Below are 12,974 nucleotides of genomic sequence, written 5' to 3' on the forward strand. Positions count from 1 at the left end.
ATTTGCATCATAGATTACTATGGCAACCGCGGTCATTGTGCAGACGAATTAATCTGTTATCAAAGTTAATGGCGTTAATGGTAATACATTTAAACGGTGATTTTCAAAGATTATTTTGTTTGTAACTGTGTGAACAATAACCTTTAACTTTTGTATTATATAACATCAATAATTCTCAATCCATAACATTTTTCCTTCCAAAAAATGAGGCTAGCATGAGGATGCTTGCTCTATTTATATACCTCGACTAAAGAACTGCGAATATTTTGAATGGTTCTGCAGGACGCGAAGTGAAAAAAATGGATTGGCTTCTGATTCTTTGCTCTTTAGTCCACATATTCCTATGTCCATTCACCAAAGTTGAAGAGAGTTTCAATCTTCAAGCTATACATGACATACTTTACCATCGGACAGACATTCAAGAGGTAAATTTTATTTTCATTTCAGCTTCAGAAATGTAATAACTTTTGGTATTTCACTAGTATGACCACTTGGAATTCCCTGGTGTGGTCCCACGCACTTTCCTTGGCCCAATAGCTGTATCGTTTGTGTCTGCTCCATTTGTGGCCTTGTTCCGTGCCTTGGAAATTCCCAAAGATGCTTCCTTGTATTTAGGTAATACCCTTTGAATCCTTTTTGCTTTTAATCATCTCGTAACCAAACCAATTTCTTAGTGAGATGTGCTTTGGGGGCTATCGTTCTATGGCCACTCATTAAATTGAGAAAGAGGATCCAAGAAATGTTGGGCCAGGGAACATCAAACTGGTTTGTTTTTATTACCGTTTCCCAGTTCCACTTTCTTTTCTACCTCAGCCGGCCCCTTCCTAACACTATGGCTCTCCCTCTTGGTAAAGTTTTGTTTTACTTGAGGAGAACTATTGAACACTTTAACCAGTGGCGCTTTTACCATTTTCAGTGCTGCTTGCTTATTACTACTGGCTTGGCCAGCAGCACGGGAAGTTTATCGCTTGTTCAGCGGCTGCTATTCTCATCTTTCGCGGCGAATTGGCCATCCTTCTTGGCTTGATATTGCTGGGTGAATTATTGACCCGGCGCCTGTCTTTAGTCAAGTATGTAACACGATTTTATTGTTTAATTAATGAACAACTAATAGATTGAAATTCTTTCCACTAGAACTGTGATTTTTGCCGTGCCTTCTGGACTCATCTGGCTGAGTCTAACTGTTTTGGTTGACTCTTTCTTTTGGCAACGACTTTTGTGGCCTGAAGGAGAAGTTCTGTGGTTCAACGTCGTTTTGAACAAGAGTGGCGATTGGGGTGTATCCTTTTTGAAATCAAGAAAATTATTATCTTATCAAAATATTGTTTAAATGGTATATGAACCTTAACTTGTAACTAGACTTCTCCGTTTCTTTGGTACTTCTACTCGGCCATCCCGCGAGCTATGGGCACGTCGCTGGTCCTGGTACCTGTGGGCATGTTTTTGGAACGAAGAGTTTTGCCTTTGACGCTACCACCGCTGTTCTTTGTCCTAGCCTATTCGTTCCTGCCTCACAAGGAGCTGCGATTCATCGTCTATGCTCTACCGCTGCTCAACGTCGCAGCTGCGGCCGCCTGCAGCCGATTGTAAGAGCCAATCCATATTTGAACTATTACCAAACTAATTGTCCCTTTTTAAATTGTAGGTGGGAGAACCGGACGAAGGGCAAATGGCGAACGTTACTGGCACTAGTAGCTATCGGTCATTTGGTGGCCAACTTGGTGTTGACTAGTTTCCTTTTGATGGTCTCGCGTGCTAATTATCCTGGCGGAGAAGCCCTTTCCCTACTTCACAAAATGGAAAGCTACGAATCCAACGTGACTGTTCACATTGATGTGCTGGCTGCCCAAACAGGCATTTCTCGTTTCGGACAACTTCACGATAACTGGATGTAAATAATTTTATACATGAAACCGATTACTGTTATTTGATAGTTGCTAATGTTTTAAATTTCAAAAAGGTACGACAAGACGGAGAATCTCAAAGCCGGAAGTCCGGAATTGAGGATGTTTCATTATTTGATTGCAGAAGCGAAAAGTAAACACGCCTACAATTTACGACCCTACTCGGAAACGCATGATATCGTAGCCCATATCGAAGGATTCTCTCACATCCGTTCTAGCTACAACCATTTCCCGCCTATTCGAATCAAAACAAAACCTTGCCTCTTTATTCTCAAAAACAAATACCCACCAGAAGAACTAGACTTTTCATTTACTCTGAGAAAACATCCAGTGGATACTTTTGAGGAACAAGCTACACCACCCGCAGCAGATGTTGAAGTACCAGATCTTGAATCGACTAACAACTCTGAAACTGAAGGATTGCTACCTGATAACTCTACTGAAATCCCTGTTTCGATTCAGAATGTGTAAGATTGAATCATCTGATATTTGGTGTGTTTTTGTATCTATCTAGTCAGATTACAGCTGCACAAACTCCTCAGTCTTTTTTTTATTTTTCAGCAAATTTTGCCTATATACAGTCTAATCAACACAAACTTTCAGGATGTTAAGTTTAGGCTTTCTTGGGGAAAGCAAAGTCGTAGTAGAACTTCAGTGTCATTCCCATACCAGCAACAATCAGCGCAGAGGTTAAGAAGAAAGCCACACGGTCAGCTGGGGTCTTTTCATGGACCATGTTTCCATCAGCCAACTAAAATTTAAAAAAAAAATTTATTGTTTTATTAACATGAATTGCTTGTTGTAATCCTCCATTAATTTAACAGCTTTTAACGAAACAAGATCTGGACCCAAAAGTAGTTTCAAATACTTTAAAATATTGCTAAGAACTGTTACTTTCATTGAACTTGAGTTCTTTATATCTAAAACAACAGCATTTGTCAATAAAAAATACCTGAAAGAATTCTTGTTTGGCTCTGATTTTGGCCAGCTCTGGTGTCATTTTTGCCGAACTCATTTGGCGAGTACCAGCCAGGCGCGAAACAGTTGCAAGACGCTGAAATAAGGAAAACAACAATCTTAAGTAACGAGTATGTTTAATTTAACACACTTAATCAACTATTTACCTGAATAGCATTCATGATTGTAATTTTCAATATCGACGTGCGAGAAATCTAGACTGTAATGGCGACTGGAGCTTATCGACTAATGCGACGTTGAGTTTCAGCGGTGAAAAAACAAACTAAAGTTGGTGTGAACGATAAGCTTGAATATCGATTATTATATCGGCCGCGCCAATTTTAAAAGATCTTCAGACAAAATCCGCATTCGTTGCATTTCTGTTTTTAATGGATTTTCTTTCTAATTCGAGTCGGATTTTAAAAAATGTGTCGCGGATATAAAATTGAAATGTAAGTGGACAGGAGAGAAACTGAAATTACAAAACAATTTCAAAAGTAATAAATAAAGCTAAAAATCTGATTACATACCACCGTGTTGAATCAATTTTTAAAAGCAATTTCAAATAATCGGACGTGGGCCAAGTTTTCCAAGTAGGATCTTTTGTTTGTAACGCCGCTAGGTTCTCTAGTAGTAGATCTATCCGTCCTCCTGTCAGTGTGGCAGGATTGTTCGTGGAACACGGACGACAAAAAGCGTAATAAACCCTCATCTCAAATCTCATATAATACTTGTGAGTATTATTTTTTTACCTCTAACGTTTATCGCCTGATAATTAAGTTATAAGAGTTGTTCAGTCGATTGAAATAAACGGTTATGTGAGATGTGTGTTTATGAACGAATCGATTGAACAATCTCTTTTGTGTGTTCCTTAGTATAATAATAGAAAAGACGAAAATTTTGTTTTTGAAATTTTTGTTTTTATTGATTGATATCCAATTTAATTTAAGACGAATTAAGAAATTTTGACATTTCAATATGTTGTTCAGCTCCGGTGTTTATCCTTTCCACTAGCCCTCCAGATCGTCTTTAATCTTCTGATACAACACCAAGCTGTCATAATCCGCTTGTCCGACAAGTGCCATCCCGATTTCATCACCAAGTCCCGGGCTAGTTGCCGTAGTGTCAGATGAAACGGTGCTGCCCGACTCTGTGGGGGTCCCTGCTGACTGCGGGTCTTTGAATTCCGTTTCATCAGACTCCGTGTCGCTCTCATCGCCGTCAGGTTTAAACGTTTGTGTCGTTGCATCCGATTTGGCCGGTTGATGTTGAGGCTCTTTGTGTGCCGCTCCTTCCAGATGAGCCATGCTGACGCAGGCCAGCAATTGCTGTCTCTGTCGTGAGGACGGGGTGATTGGATCACAATTTTCTCCGGGTTCAGCGATGAAAAGCGTCTTCAGGAAGCAGATGAGTTCTTCAATCGATTGTTCAGTGTTGACTCCGGTCCCGAGACGATGGACCAGAGCATCGGCACAATCTGTGATCCAACCATCCGGCACTCCTGGAATTTCTCTCTTGAAAATGGCGGCCATCAGTTTGACGTTGTTCAATTTCTTGAGTTTCGAATCGCCATTTATTTCGTCGTCACTGGGCAGCGGCCGGTTGAATTCCTCGACGGCGAGTTGAAACAAGAGACGGGCGATGTTTTGTGTCCAGCGTTTGTAGTAGCCGCTCCTCAGTCGCTTCAACAGTTTGGCGTAAAGGTGAGAAATGTTTCCGTTTTCTAAAGCTCTGCTGAAAATGATATCGACAAATTCTTGCTCCACTTCCGATCGACGGGATTGGTGGTTAAACATCAGGACCTCGATGATGTCTTTGGCCACCTTCTCGATTGACTCTGGCGTATTCTTCAACTTGCTCAGGTAGTCGCCGATTAATTCGATTTTAAAATAAGAGACGCAAAGAGGTGCCATTTCATCCCACTTGCGTCCCTTGAATAAATCTCTCAGAGGTAACGCAGTCATCTGTTCAAATTCTGATTCCATTAGAGGGATATTATGTCGATCTTCCAGCTTGCGAGTCGGTTGTAGTACTGGTAATCCTCGCAGTTTCAGCTCCGATTTGCATGGAGATTTTATCAAGTTGCGTAGAGTGCGAACGCACCAACTGGCCAAGAGACCCGCAATAAAAGCGACAGAGACGAGAGAAATAATCATGTTGGTGGTGAAAGACATGGTTGTTGAATTCAAGTTTTGATCTCTGAAATTCAGTTTATTTTTTTAGAAAACTTTGGTCCCCTATAAGTAACCTTTGGTGGTCAACAGTCGACTGGCAACTCCATTTTTCCTGGTTTAAGTGGCACCATCATTAAAATTTAATTCATTTCAGGTTGCAATTTATGTTAATCGAATGTCAAATATTTTTTCCAATATTTATCAATTAAAATATTGGCAAATGGTTAATATCACATATCTAAACTTTGATTCGAAAATTGCAACATCTCAATCCGACTGAACGTGAAGACCGCGAAACCCTCAGTGTCAACGTCAGTGTGTGGAAGTCTGATTGTCCTCGTGGAACACTGACAACGAGAAAACGTAAACGTGATAAAACCTCGATTAACATCCCATTAATTATTTTCCGAATCTCATACAATACTTGTGAGTTTGTGAGTTCAAGCTTGATCTTTTAACTCATTTGATTAAGATGGATGTTGTGTGAATCTTTGGAAATTAGGCTTCAGTTGGCTAAGCTATTGTGCTTGCAAACAGCTAGCAGGAACAGTATTACCATGTGTTATTGTTACCAGAATATTACCATTCATTATTGTTACCAGTATATTATTACCAGTAAATATGTTATTTGTATATTATGCAGTGTAATTGGCACCCAAGAAGTTGGCAACACAACAAACTTTGTCATTACCCTGGCTTGGCTGAATTGCATATTCACATATAAATCTGACTCCAAATGAAATTGTTGGAGGATTTAGTTGTATGAAAAGGCATTAGGAATTCTGCCCAGTTTGTTGTGCCTCAAGATGTCTTTACGATAACCAGTAAAACTGCCTATTTCCTGATCTTTTCATTACATTATTGTGAAGCTTGTATAGTACATAAAATGTAGATATCAGAGAACTATTCCTTATTGTGATTTGTGACAAATTCTAAATTAAAAAAACAGTATCGATCCTTACGAACAAAGAAACGACATTCAACGACGAAATACGAGTTTCCACATTCCTGTTTGCTGCCTGCATATCAATCACACGTCGTGCAGTGAATGGTTTTCAATCGTCAAGTAAAAGTTGACTTTAGAAAGTCAAAATCGTCGTCTACAAACTTGTTTCCATCGACTCCATGTCCTTACTGAGACAAAACCACATTTGGTAAATTGCCATTTTAAATTAATTCAATTCATGGTATATTTATTTGTCTCTTTTGTTTTAGATTCATCAATTAGCCGAGGATATGTCTGATCTTATCTACACGGATTATATACATGGAACATCTGGCTGGGCCAGGTGTCTGATGGGAATTGGATGAAAATGTTGCATTTCGTAGTACTTGTAGCTTTGTAGTACGATGGGTAAGAAACTAAGAACTAAAAAACGGAAATCAATTTCTATACAGCCAGTTGGTTGTTGGACGATATTAATGCATCTATTCAAATTTCAAAGTAACGGTATTTCGGCACGGAATTGGAGTTGTACAACATGGACAACTCGTCTCAAATGTCGATGCGCAGTTTCCCTGTCAACAGTCTCAATCAAAAGTAAGTTTATTATGTCTCCCTAATTTTTCAATTAGATTTTCTCCATCGAAAGAAAATTTCATAATCTTGGACTAGTCTTAAAATTTTAAATATTCAATGCAGCGATCGTCATCTGTCGTCATCCGTGCGTGTTCTATTTATTAACGAAAGAATTGACGCATAGAAATAATAATGGCCGCAACATCTGCACGGCACATCTGTTAATAACACCGCATCCGCATGAATACATAGGTACACACAGATTCGTACTGCTCAGGTGAGGTCAATTGATGCCACAACTAATGTATTCTCAATTGCGTGTCACATTTAGAAATTCGAGCGATAGAAATGCTTACACACCCAGCTGCAGTCATTGTACGAAACTGCCATAAATAAAGGTAGAAGCTCAAGGTTCGTTTTAAAGGATCCACACAAGCTGTCCAGTTCGCCATGAAGTTCATTGCTGTGATGGCCGTTTGCGTCATCAGCGCCCTCCATGTTAAAGCCCATGCAGGTAGAAACAAGACAATTCTGTCGTTATAGATTGATCTATCATTTTGTTATTTAGTTGAAAGGGCCACTGTAACTGATGCCGAGCTTCAGGCTCTTTCCCAACAGCTTCACATTGATGACGTCAACGCTGTCCAGGGGATCGTTTTGAACGTGCAATCCACCACAACATCTGGAAGCACCACCGACAAAGCCCCCTTGCCGTTAGTCGATCCTATTACACTCTTAATTATTATATAGGCTATAGATTTTTCTAAATATTTTGACGTAGATTGTTCTCGAGTGTCCCGGCTGGTGCCTTCTCCGGGCCGACAGTAAGCAAACTGCTTGCTCTTTTTGACAACTACGACGAGAACTGCAAAGTGACTGAGGTCATCACAGCTGAAGAACAGACTGAAAACGATGCCTTCCTCGATGCCATTTTGGGCACTAGCGTAATGCAACAAGCCCACCAGTTTCTCGTCTCTAAAGGTTAGTCTTTCAAATAAATAAAATACCTGTGTAATAATAGTTTCATCTTAAATCAGGCTTGGCTGACTCCAGTGTGGCTGTTTTCAAGGAATACCTGCGTCAGATTTGGCTTGGTCAATACAACCGCGGAGGCGGGTATCAAAGTTCATCCGGATTTGAACACATTTTCCTCGGCGAAAAAGACAACACGACCATCCAGGGCTATCACAGCTGGTTCAAATATTACCGGGACGAACAAGCAGGAAAGATCAACTACCTGGGCTATTTGCGTAACATTAATCTGGGAGTGGTACGTCTATACCTTTATTAGTCTACACACCCTTTTTTATTGTTTTAATGTTTTATTTCTTGGATGTCAGAGCTCCGTCATTGGTCTGCCTATGAGTTGGAATGGCCTTTACAAGTCAATCAGCTCCATTTCTATATCTGGCAGCCCCGAAATCGAATTGGCGTTGGCCACCGTCTGTTTCCTGGCCAGGCCCAACGCCAAGTGTCCCCTGTACGGTGCCAATGCAACACCTTACGCCTACCAGACTTATACTCTCACTTACAACAGCAAAACTTATATCGGTAGCGCTTACCCCACCTATTAGTCTTCTAACGTAAGAGGCCCTGCAATAGTCTTACAGAGGTGATTTAAATGTTTAATATTTGCTGCTTCCCTGGACACATGAATATTTTTATTTAGTACAGTAACTAAATTGAAAGCCTGCAATTTACCACACAGACCATTATCACCGTACAGTGCAAATCGACATAATTAACAACTTATTACAGAGAAATAAAGTGCTTTATTTGCATGGCCTGTTCAATCAAGTTCTCCTTGTTCATTTGACAATTTTAATTTTTCAATTCTGCAGTATCAAGTCAATTGGTAAATTAATTTATATTGACACGACCCATCTAGAAGCCCATTGATTATACGTTGATCAGCATTTCAAGCGCGTCTGAACAAAAGAAGAAAACAATTGCGCAATGGAATTTGGTTATCGAAAAAGTCAAATGGTGTGCGCATCTACAGATTGCCATCACGCCAAAATGCCACGTGCCATTTAACCGTGTCGTTTAATCCGACATCCTTGCCCAAAGCAGTTGTTTATTAGAGGAATGTGAAAAATTCAGTTTTCATTGACATTCTTATTTCAGGTCATGGAACATAAAGATTACAGCAACTGGTTATGTTTACTATTACCAAAATTTCAAAGAATGAAATATGCCGGTTGAAGGACAACCGCTGACTAGTTTTAGAAGCCTGGACAATTTATGCCAAATATGTAAGTTATACATAGTTTTGAAATCCTTGTTATTATATGCATATTGGTTACCTATAAATTATTCATCACAACTTTGTTCTTTCAGCAGGTATTTGGGAAGGGCAGAGCCTACATGTGATATTGATTGCATTCATTTGAGATGGCAAATTATTATACTTGCCGTTAAAGTTTTAAATTAACATTTTAAATTCAGCTGATTATTTGGTTTTATTTTTCCTTGAAAAAACCCGACAAGCAAAATATATAAATAGGGTCTTGTCCTCTATAGTTTTAGATTATAGTCGGTGGAAATGCTATTAAGGAGATAACCGTTTTAATGATTCAAAAGAGAAGTTTCATGTAATATCCGTCTTTTCAGCAGACCCCTTTAATAGGAAAAAGGACGGAGCGGCCATGAAATTTCCCAGCAGCAGTTTGAGCTGGTGGTGGGCCATCACCTGACTTTTTTGGGTCTCTCAACACAACCTGCTGCAGAGATAAAATTTGATCAGACGTTTTCGCCGAGAGAACGTGCGCGTTAAAAAAGGCGTTGTTCTTCTTGTTTGGATTGAATGTCACGTGATTTTCGTTTCCTAACCAATCGTCGTTCACCTGTTTTCACAGTGTACACACAACGTTGCCCCGGGCAACCTCTGGCTCGACCGTTTTTAACTACAGAGATACACTTGCCTATTTGTTTATCAGCCACTCTGCACCGAGCGAGGCTGCTTCGTTTTCGACGTTTCTCGGCCGTGTTGTGTCGTTTTTCTCATCGGTTTTCAGGTAAATCTTTGTATTCAATCTCCATAATGACGATGCAATCGCTTCACTGACGATTGCAATCTGATTTCACCTGTTTAGTCGATTTTTCGTCGACATGTGTGAAGTTGAGGGCCACTTGTTCTTATGGTGAACCTCATCACCAGTCTCGGCTCTCCCCCGGGCACTGGGTGAAGGTCTCACCGCCGTGAAAGTGTCCCTGCTCTTTTCATCACACACACACACAGCAGCAGCCATGTACAAACTATTCAACAGAGGTAACGTAATCTCTCTCTCATTACTCCACTTTCTCAGATTTCTCAAATCTAATTACCTTGTTCATTGCGTCTTCTTTTCTCACGAAACACACAGCTGTGGAAACACCCAAGACCACCACTCTTCCTCCTCCCCCGCCCAAGACTGCCGTAGTCAATGCAGTGGAGGAAGAGCCACCTGCTCAGCTGATCCTGCTACCTTGCCCGATATGTTTCAGAACTTTCAAAGTCGAATCTCTGGAGCGGCACAAGAATGTCTGCCAGAAGGTGGCCACCAAGAAGCGCAAGGTGTTTGATTCCGCCAAGCAGAGGCTGGAAGATCTGCCAGATGTGCCCAAAGTCAGTCTGTCGTCACCCCAGCAGCAGCCAAAGGTCCCGTCATCACCTCTTCTGGTCAGAAGGTCTCTCCTCGATTCAAACAAAAAAGTCCCTCCATGGAAGGAGAAACACCTCAGTTTGATTAAAACGGTCCGCCAAGCTAGAGGAGCCGACTCCAATCGCTGCCCCTGCTGCGAGAGGTATATACTATATTTTCGATGATAATTCTGGTCCGGGTGGCATTGACAAATAAATGTCGTCTTCTCGTTTGTCCAGGAATTTCGGCGATAAGGCATTCGATAGGCATGTGGAGTGGTGCAGGGAGCAGCAGTCACGGATCCCCAAGTCTCCGACAAACACAGAAGCCAAAGAGCGATGGGAAGCGCGTACCAAAGTGAGTCGGTGGGGTCTTTCTTTACCAACAAGAGGCCGGACGTGACATGCATAATGATGCTACCTGCTGGCCTTGTCTTGTTTGTTTTTTAAATAATCCTTTCTTCTAATTTTATATTTTTACTTTTTTAAAATTCCAGTACCAAGCCCCGCTACTGCGTCGTTCCATTCGTTCCAAGTACTCACCGACCAGGAGTTTGTTTAGCACGTCGGGCAGTCCAGCCCCGTCGGTCGATGGCCGGCTCACCGTGCCCGACTGCGCCCAGAGTTTGAGCGGCAGCCGGGCGTCGTTGGACTCGCGAGCTTCATCAACTTATTCATACCAGCCAACCAGCACGTTCAGTCGCAGCTACAACAGCAATTACAACAACAACAACAATAACAACAACAGCAGCAACAGTAGCAGTCAGAAGAAAAACTTGTACAATAGCAGCACGTTGGGTCGGACGGGCGGAAGCGCTTTTTTGCGCCAGTCCAACGACCGTCGCTCACTTCGAGTGACTCCGCCGTCTCCGCCGCCCATTCGACGCGTCGTCGAACCGCCGCCACCCGTCCGGCGTGTCACCGAACCGCCGGTGGCCGTCACTTTGACGCCCCTCAACAACAACCGGACGTCAGCGCTGAGGGCTAGTCTCCGAATGAAGAATCCTTTCACGTCCATGGCCAGTTCTTTCCAGTCCAACCATCCGCCCAACAAACCAATTCAGCGACAACCGACCCTCGTTGCTCCGGCCTCACTGCCGGCCTCTTCGTCATCAGCTGCATCCAGTACCAATAAACGTCCGACCGTTTTGCAGTTGTTTACGTCAGCGTTCAGCCGCCCCAGTCCGGTAGCTCCGGCTAAAAATCGTGGCAACACGACGTCGACGCTATCCATCGGTCAATTGGGTCAAGGAAGAAGGGTGGAGCCGGAAGGAGTCGAGTCTAAACTCATGACAGGCAGCTGTTACAATTATCCAGCGCCCAGTAAAATCAAACCCAGCAGGTTAGAAATTTCATTATTTCAATTTCCCCTCACGTTTAACTACTAACATAAGCCTCACCCTCTTTTTTCTAATCTTATCTCTTCAACTAAAACCACAAAGATCAACTCCTAATCTTGGGAAACGTTTGGTGATTGGAACTTGTCTTCTCCCTAACAAAATCCGTCCTCTAACTTATACAAAACAAACAGGCAGAAGGTTAATATTTGCATAGTGGGCCTTTCATCTTTATTCCCTCTTAAATGATTTCCCCTTTTAATCAGCAGGTTCGGGAGTGACAATTACAACCCGTATTTGTCTGCCGAGCGCCAGATGGCCGAACTGTTTGACGACCGCCCGAAACGAGACTCTTTAATGAAAGATCATCCGAGCGATAGTGCCGTCACGACTCCGACCACCCCTTCTGCCAATAATAGTACAGCCCAGGCAGACGAGACGGCCAGTATGGAGCAGCTGGAACTCGATTTGAAGAGTATCCTATCGGAAATCAGTCAACTGGGCCAGACGAGCAACAATGAACGAGAGACCAGCTGGCAAAATAAGAAATCGGCTGCTGCTGCTGCTGCTGCTACTGGTCCGTCCACTATGACGCCGTCCGTCCGTCTATCAACGACACCCAGAGTGGCCACTGCTGTGACGACAGTGGAACAACCCAAGGAAGAGGAATCTGCCAAACCGGTCCCGAAATTCTGTCATTCATGCGGCTCTTCTTATCCGGAACGCCACACCGTCAAATTTTGCTGCCAATGCGGCGCCCGTCGCCTTTACGTTTGAAAAGCGAAAGGAAAAAAGACGATGAAATCGTGAAGAAAAATATGTATAACAACTCTGGAAGAATGCTTAACCCCAGATTACTTGTACTAAATCTGATTCAGGTTGGTGAAGGGGCAACCAAAGGAAACCCATTGATTTTTATTTTATCATCTTTCTGTTTTGTCAATGTATTATTTGTATTGATTTTTATTAGCCTTTCGGTGCCATTATTTCCGTCCAACAACAATAGCAGCAAAATGCTTTTTATTTTTTTCAAATGTTAACCGACCAAAACCAACGAGTTAGTAAAAAATTTCGTTCGTCGGTGTCTAATAACCAAAAGTGAATTAAAAAACGAATTGATGAAAATTGTGTGTTCACAACTACCAAATGACCAATATCTAAAACAAATTAATGCCGCCGTTAGATGGCAGACTTACGGCCTTGATAAAAACTCGTGCGTGTCAATTAAATTCGTGTGTGCGTGACTCTGTGTATGTGTGCGTATTATAACGGACCAATTATTTTTGATCGTCTTTATCATCCGTCCTTATATAATTTTCCCTTTCTGTCTTTAATCATTTATGCAAGAAATCAACTTTTTTTCTGTTGGAAATTTTCCAAGGATTTTTTTTTTTCGTTTTTTTTCCTGTTTTTTGTTTGTTGGGAACTTGCACAAGACACACAGGATGGCTAGGCGCATTG

At 41.8% G+C, this 12,974-nt stretch overlaps 3 protein-coding genes and 1 long non-coding RNA gene across 9 annotated transcripts; 3 read left to right on the plus strand and 1 right to left on the minus strand.

Annotated features, from left to right (window-relative positions):
- Positions 1-10: 10 nt before the first annotated feature.
- On the plus strand, positions 11-2,445 carry LOC124194906 (probable Dol-P-Man:Man(7)GlcNAc(2)-PP-Dol alpha-1,6-mannosyltransferase). Of its 2 annotated transcripts, none has more exons than XM_046589300.1 (9): positions 11-80; positions 283-425; positions 483-615; positions 675-848; positions 917-1,070; positions 1,135-1,279; positions 1,360-1,586; positions 1,646-1,891; positions 1,961-2,445. In XM_046589300.1, the coding sequence occupies exons 2-9, from the start codon at positions 300-302 to the stop codon at positions 2,373-2,375; spliced, it is 1,620 nt and encodes a 539-aa protein (XP_046445256.1). In that variant the 5' UTR covers positions 11-80; positions 283-299; the 3' UTR covers positions 2,376-2,445. The 2 variants fall into 2 exon arrangements, with proteins under 2 accessions (XP_046445256.1, XP_046445255.1); XM_046589299.1 differs by having other exon boundaries at positions 51-96.
- LOC124194922 lies at positions 2,443-3,160 on the minus strand. Its single transcript, XR_006875076.1, has 3 exons — positions 3,029-3,160; positions 2,857-2,958; positions 2,443-2,655 (listed from the first exon to the last, which is right to left on the minus strand). It is a non-coding gene; the product is annotated as an uncharacterized LOC124194922 (long non-coding RNA).
- Positions 3,161-5,344: 2,184 nt separating this feature from the next.
- Positions 5,345-8,341, plus strand: LOC124194915 (endoribonuclease CG2145-like). 2 transcript variants are annotated; one of them, XM_046589318.1, is made up of 11 exons: positions 5,345-5,461; positions 5,679-5,859; positions 5,985-6,189; positions 6,251-6,389; positions 6,481-6,575; positions 6,678-6,806; positions 6,886-7,068; positions 7,123-7,267; positions 7,336-7,535; positions 7,592-7,824; positions 7,895-8,341. In XM_046589318.1, exons 7-11 carry the CDS (start codon positions 7,005-7,007, stop codon positions 8,126-8,128), a joined length of 876 nt encoding a protein of 291 aa, XP_046445274.1. In that variant the 5' UTR covers positions 5,345-5,461; positions 5,679-5,859; positions 5,985-6,189; positions 6,251-6,389; positions 6,481-6,575; positions 6,678-6,806; positions 6,886-7,004; the 3' UTR covers positions 8,129-8,341. The 2 variants fall into 2 exon arrangements, with proteins under 2 accessions (XP_046445274.1, XP_046445273.1); XM_046589317.1 differs by lacking the exon at positions 5,345-5,461 and having other exon boundaries at positions 5,684-5,859; positions 6,251-6,575.
- An 89-nt stretch (positions 8,342-8,430) lies between these two features.
- LOC124194900 (probable serine/threonine-protein kinase nek3) lies at positions 8,431-12,885 on the plus strand. 4 transcript variants are annotated; one of them, XM_046589292.1, is made up of 7 exons: positions 8,431-8,809; positions 8,898-9,571; positions 9,650-9,825; positions 9,920-10,340; positions 10,417-10,534; positions 10,674-11,518; positions 11,780-12,885. In XM_046589292.1, exons 3-7 carry the CDS (start codon positions 9,804-9,806, stop codon positions 12,288-12,290), a joined length of 1,917 nt encoding a protein of 638 aa, XP_046445248.1. In that variant the 5' UTR covers positions 8,431-8,809; positions 8,898-9,571; positions 9,650-9,803; the 3' UTR covers positions 12,291-12,885. The 4 variants fall into 4 exon arrangements, with proteins under 4 accessions (XP_046445248.1, XP_046445247.1, XP_046445246.1 ...); XM_046589291.1 differs by lacking the exon at positions 8,431-8,809 and adding an exon at positions 11,619-11,714 and having other exon boundaries at positions 8,902-9,571; positions 11,783-12,885; XM_046589290.1 differs by lacking the exon at positions 8,431-8,809 and adding an exon at positions 11,619-11,714 and having other exon boundaries at positions 9,269-9,571.
- Positions 12,886-12,974: the final 89 nt, after the last annotated feature.

The sequence above is a fragment of the Daphnia pulex genome, chromosome 5, assembly GCF_021134715.1.
Source record: "Daphnia pulex isolate KAP4 chromosome 5, ASM2113471v1".
Taxonomy (NCBI): Eukaryota; Metazoa; Arthropoda; class Branchiopoda; order Diplostraca; family Daphniidae; genus Daphnia; species Daphnia pulex.